The following is a 4,901-nucleotide window of genomic DNA, read 5'->3' as shown; positions in this document are numbered from 1 at the left end:
GCTTTCCCTTGCTTTACTCAGTGGCACTTTTGAATTCGTCTCTTACGGCAAGACTTCCGCTTATGATCTTTTGCAATGTATTCAATTCTCGAATAGTTACATCCAAGCACCCGCATACGCAATTTTAGTCATATATCCCGCCCGTTGTCGGAAAGAGTATTCGGGTAATACACCCCGCTTGTAAAATACGGTATTGATGGTATTGAATAACCAGTTTCCCCTTCCCCCCCCCCCCCCCTAGGTGGTTCTCTCTCTCTCTATAACCAGTGGCGGTCTGAGTTAATTATTGTCATTGCTGCTGAATCAACACGCATATCTGCGGGTGTGCTGCCAACGAGTGTTCCCCTTTTCACTGTTCACTTGGTAGTAAATCCACGCGTGACAGACGAATCGGACGTGACTGTTCCCTGACCCCTGACTGTCCACTGCCATCAGCAACGTCATCCCCTGCCCCCCAAAAAGAGGAAAATGTCGACAATTACCAGCGATGAGATCGGTGAGAAGATCTTACAGTCGTCAGAGAGTATTACAAAGAGTTATGCTCGGCTGCAATTGTTGATGGAGAACTATTCGACCATCGAGTTCCGTTGGAAGAAGTACAATACTAAAAAACGCCAGAACCGGCTTGAAAAAGCATGGCAAAAGATGCCTATTTTGCAACGACCTGATCTCTGGGAGTACAACCGAACCGGCTATGATGGTAGTTCCGACAACCCTGCGGTATTCATGTGGCCTGATATTAGCTTGCGGGCATTGAAGGATGAGAACACACTTTTGGATTTCCTGAGCGCCCGTTGCCATGACCCACCTTATAATTTCATCTTCGCCGACCGCGAGGCAGTAGAATTTGGCGTCATGACCTCGAATATTCAGCAGGAAAAACACTTGGCTGAAACCTACGACGTCGTGTTTTAGAATGACGCTGGCAATCGATACGGAGAGCTGCTGAAGCGTGACGTGGATTGCGCAAAGACGAGGCAAATACGGATGAATGCTGGCGATGGGCTTCTTGTTCTAGAGAGGCAACAGCGCCTGTACCGTTTTCTGGCTGACGTTGCAACCTCGTTATGCAAGGACATGCCCGAGGAAAGTGTACCGAAGTCGTCACCCGAACAGCGGAACGCGAACGCATTGTTGGGCGTCAGGAGGCACTCGTTTTATCGGTCGCCCGTGCACTTCGATGCGCACTCTCTACTCCATTTCGTTGACGCACAGCTGGATGCAGCGGAGGACCACATGCGCGCACTGCGAGAGGATCCCAGGTATTTTGCCGACATGCTCCGTGAGAGAAAGGATCACGCGATGGAGCACGTGGCCTGGTCACCCTCCGCCCGACCAGTCCAAGTAAAGGAATCATGGAATTACACCATACGCGTGGTGATACGTGAAGCTTATGCTGCCCTGGGAATGTGGACCGCGGTGAAGGTGCAGCTACAGGCCCTATCTCAATTGATGGCCGACCATGGGGTAGGTTTGGAGCCTCACGAAGCCCTCTCTCAGCCCTTGGGGGATGCACTTGCCAACATGGTGTGGTTGCTGGAGCTGATGTTTGAAATGCCCTTCGCAACCTTTCTGGAAGTCTTGCCACCATCACCTCTGATGCGAGATTCGTTCGGAAAGACGATAACCCTAGACGGAAAGCTTCAGTATCTCCCTACTCAGCAAGCTTGCGAAGACACAACCAAAGGCGGAATAATCAGAACCGTCGCGATGCTCATGAATAAAGACATTAGGAAAGACGTTGGTCTCCCCACACTCATGGATCTATTCGATACCGTTCTTTTGAAAGATCAGGCGACCGTCAGCCTCCTGTCACCACTGGTGATGAGGACCATTTCGGAGTTATCTGCACTGGCAGAGTGCGTGCGCGAGATCTTTGCTTTCCAGCCGTGGGCCAGAAACATTAGAAGCGCACTCGAGCGAAAAGAAGCGTCTTTCCGTCAAGACTGGGAGAAAGCTAAGGCGAGATGGCTGTTGCCGGACAAGGCGTGGAACCAGTCGGATTTGGCTACGTCAGTCGCGCCCGTGGAAGAGCGATTTGCCTATCCGGTGAACAAGAAACCCTCGCGCAAGCGGACGAATGCAATGCAACGTGCAGAAGCCAACCTCGATAAATTTTGGGCGGAGGCGGATCGTGAGATCTTGGACCACCTGAAACAGATGGAACTGCCCGTTGATGCAACTTGGGTACCATATCGTACTCCCAACTGGGTGGAGCCCATGAGTCGTCGAGAACCCAGGGCTCCTCATGTTCCTCAGGTTTCACAGGATGTGATTGATTTCGAGCTCGCACATCGTACACAACAGAGACCTAGCAAAAGCCAAACAGGTAATACGCAACCCGAGAAGGCCAAAACACGGGGGCCTGCGCAAGCGCCTTCGTCAGAATTCCCCATACCGCCACCAGAAGACGGCACTCCAACCCCAAAGATTAGCGTGACGCATGAATCTCTACAGGTGTTTCGAATGCTACTTCCTCACAGATGGGAAGGTGCGCTCCCGGGGCAGCTCCCCTGGAGAGATTTCATGTCTGCAATGACGGAAGCTGGCTTCCGGTCAGAATCTACCTCTGGCTCCTCGGTGGGATTTATTCATTATAAAACTCGGCAGAGGATTCAGGTACACAGTCCTCACCCACACTCGAAATATGAATTTCACGCCGCTCGGAACATTGGCAGGCATCTGAGGCGCAGATTTGGATGGGACGAAAAGACGTTCTGCTTGAAGTCTACGTGAATTGATGACTCCAAACCCACGACGCTGATGTAAAGTACAAGTTGCCGTCAGTAATTTTGCTGCACCTAACTTTCGGTTTCCTCGCTGCCACTTAAGTCTCTTTGCTGCATCATTTGTCTAGGTCGATAAGACACGAGGCAGGCTCCCTCTCGGATTTCCATTTTGCATATGACCAGCCATCCAGCCCGATATACCTCTCTGCAATCATTTCATAGACCCAGATGTGAAGATAGTGGTGCCCCAACAAAGGCCTCCAACCGAACGTAGTGAGCGTTGACCGTGTCATCCTTGCCGACCGTCCGGCTTGGCGAAGTGATATCGGCACGATTCACGAGAACAACCAGCCCCGTCCCGATGAGCCCGTTGCGGGACACTGACAGTGGTCAACAACCGCAGGTGCGGTCGTCCAGACTATGAACGAATAAATCTCACTTACCAAAGGAGCTCCCCAGAGGACTGGTCACCACAGACCAAGGTCTGCGGCAGATGGACCTGCCATCAGAGATATGAGTAGTCGACCCCGAAATACTGGGGCTTAGGCATGTGCCGTACGACAGTCCAATTGCCCGCTATGAGCCGGGTCAGTGGGGTCAAATATAGCTTAAATTAAAGGTCACGGTTCTCAAGGGCTTCTATCATTCCCTGTATTCCGCCTTTGCTCGGAGGACCGAGTAATGATTCTCAGGCAGTGGTCTTGGAGATGTAAGATAATAGGAATGGGCGAATATATGGCCGGCGGCATCCAAGTACAGCGGCCATGTGGACACGTCCTAATAGCAGAACGTTTCAGGTTAGCCGTGCCCAGCCTACGTCCCAACGCGGAATCGCAGATGTGGATTTCTAGGAAGGCTGGCCAGGAGAGTATCCCGCGAACCGCAGATTCCTCCTGGCCACTTTAACTAACGTAAAAACATTCTTTGTGTCCAGTCACGCTCATTCGATTAAGTTGACATAATTCGGTTCTCTTCATTTCTGCTGAAAGAACAATCATATTTTTCCAGCCTAATAGCCTGCCTAAACAGCTCAAAGCCGCGGCAGCAACATCCCACTACCTTCAATAAAGCTACCAGGCGAGTGAACCCATACAGCCGGTCGGCCTGTCTGCAGACACAATATTCCTACTGTGTTTGGTTTCAAGGTGATTGTATTCCCGAATCCCTTGTCATGCTGAGTTCGTCTTCCAGTCCGGTGAATACCTTGATGCAGTCATAGGTGCTGCGCAACTTCGCGATTGCCCCATTGGTGATGTAGGAGCGCCAGGGATGGATCCTCTTCATTGATGCAATTCATTCCTTGCCACTTTCTGATATAAACCTACCCTTTTTGGTTGTACCGTGAGGTCCCGAGTGGATTGAGATACCCTTAGGTCTCAAGCACATCCTCTGACATTCGAAATTCATACCACTATGTACACCACTAGCTACAAATTCATACAGTGCATGTTCAATGCGCTTTGTATGTAACGGGCTGTACAAACCCATCCTTTATCAGCAGACAATGAACTTGAGAATTTCGAACGAATGACAAGGGTTTAGAGTGAACAATGTAATATATATTCTCATGTAGGTATTGATCAAAGGGATCCCATTACCCAGAATTATAAGCTGAATTCGCAGACAACGCCTGGTTGGGTACCGTAGCAGAAATTGCCACAGAAAGTTAGAAACGGATGAAATATGCTAACAGATCAACGTAATCTTGGGCGGCAATGAAACGATGTATCTGTGAGATAACCGAATATTATTTGAAATCGAGCTTATTTTAGTAGCCGCCCACTTGATTAACTTTGCCGCTGTTGTCTTCCAAAGTACCTCAATCTTGAGCGGGCAGGGGGAACACGGGTTGGTATCCATACTCTGGAGTTGGAACACGCTACGTGTCCCGCTGGTTTCTGTTGATCAAACGACATGATCCATAATTGGAAAGTGATTGGGTATTTCATAATGGGATATCATCTTATCTACACATTGCTCTTTCCGTGTTTGACCTGTTTCTTTAGTCCTCATTCTGAGACAGGCTCAACTTTTACTGCGTTGTACCGTTGTACCAGTGTCATTGTTCCTTTCCTAATCGTTCCTGTTGACGGACAATTCCAAGTTCCCCACTTCATGGATTTTCTGATTCAGGATAGTGGTGTCCCTCGAAACGAATAGATGTTTCTTTAC

General features: G+C 49.7%; 2 protein-coding genes across 2 annotated transcripts; both read left to right on the top strand.

The window, feature by feature from the left end:
- Nucleotides 1–468: 468 nt before the first annotated feature.
- N7473_011214 (uncharacterized protein) lies at nt 469–915 on the top strand (the record flags this gene model as incomplete). The annotated part of the gene is made up of 1 exon (XM_057157153.1): nt 469–915. The coding sequence occupies one exon, from the start codon at nt 469–471 to the stop codon at nt 913–915; it is 447 nt and encodes a 148-aa protein (XP_057004275.1).
- Nucleotides 916–987: 72 nt separating this feature from the next.
- N7473_011213 (uncharacterized protein) lies at nt 988–2,736 on the top strand (the record flags this gene model as incomplete). Its single annotated transcript, XM_057157152.1, has 1 exon — nt 988–2,736. The coding sequence occupies one exon, from the start codon at nt 988–990 to the stop codon at nt 2,734–2,736; it is 1,749 nt and encodes a 582-aa protein (XP_057004274.1).
- Between the last annotated feature and the right edge of the window lie 2,165 nt (nt 2,737–4,901).

This window comes from Penicillium subrubescens (assembly GCF_028828155.1).
Source record: "Penicillium subrubescens strain IBT 31985 chromosome Unknown utg000009l_segment0_segment0, whole genome shotgun sequence".
Taxonomy (NCBI): Eukaryota; Fungi; Ascomycota; class Eurotiomycetes; order Eurotiales; family Aspergillaceae; genus Penicillium; species Penicillium subrubescens.
This window is presented reverse-complemented; position numbering and strand designations above follow the sequence as displayed.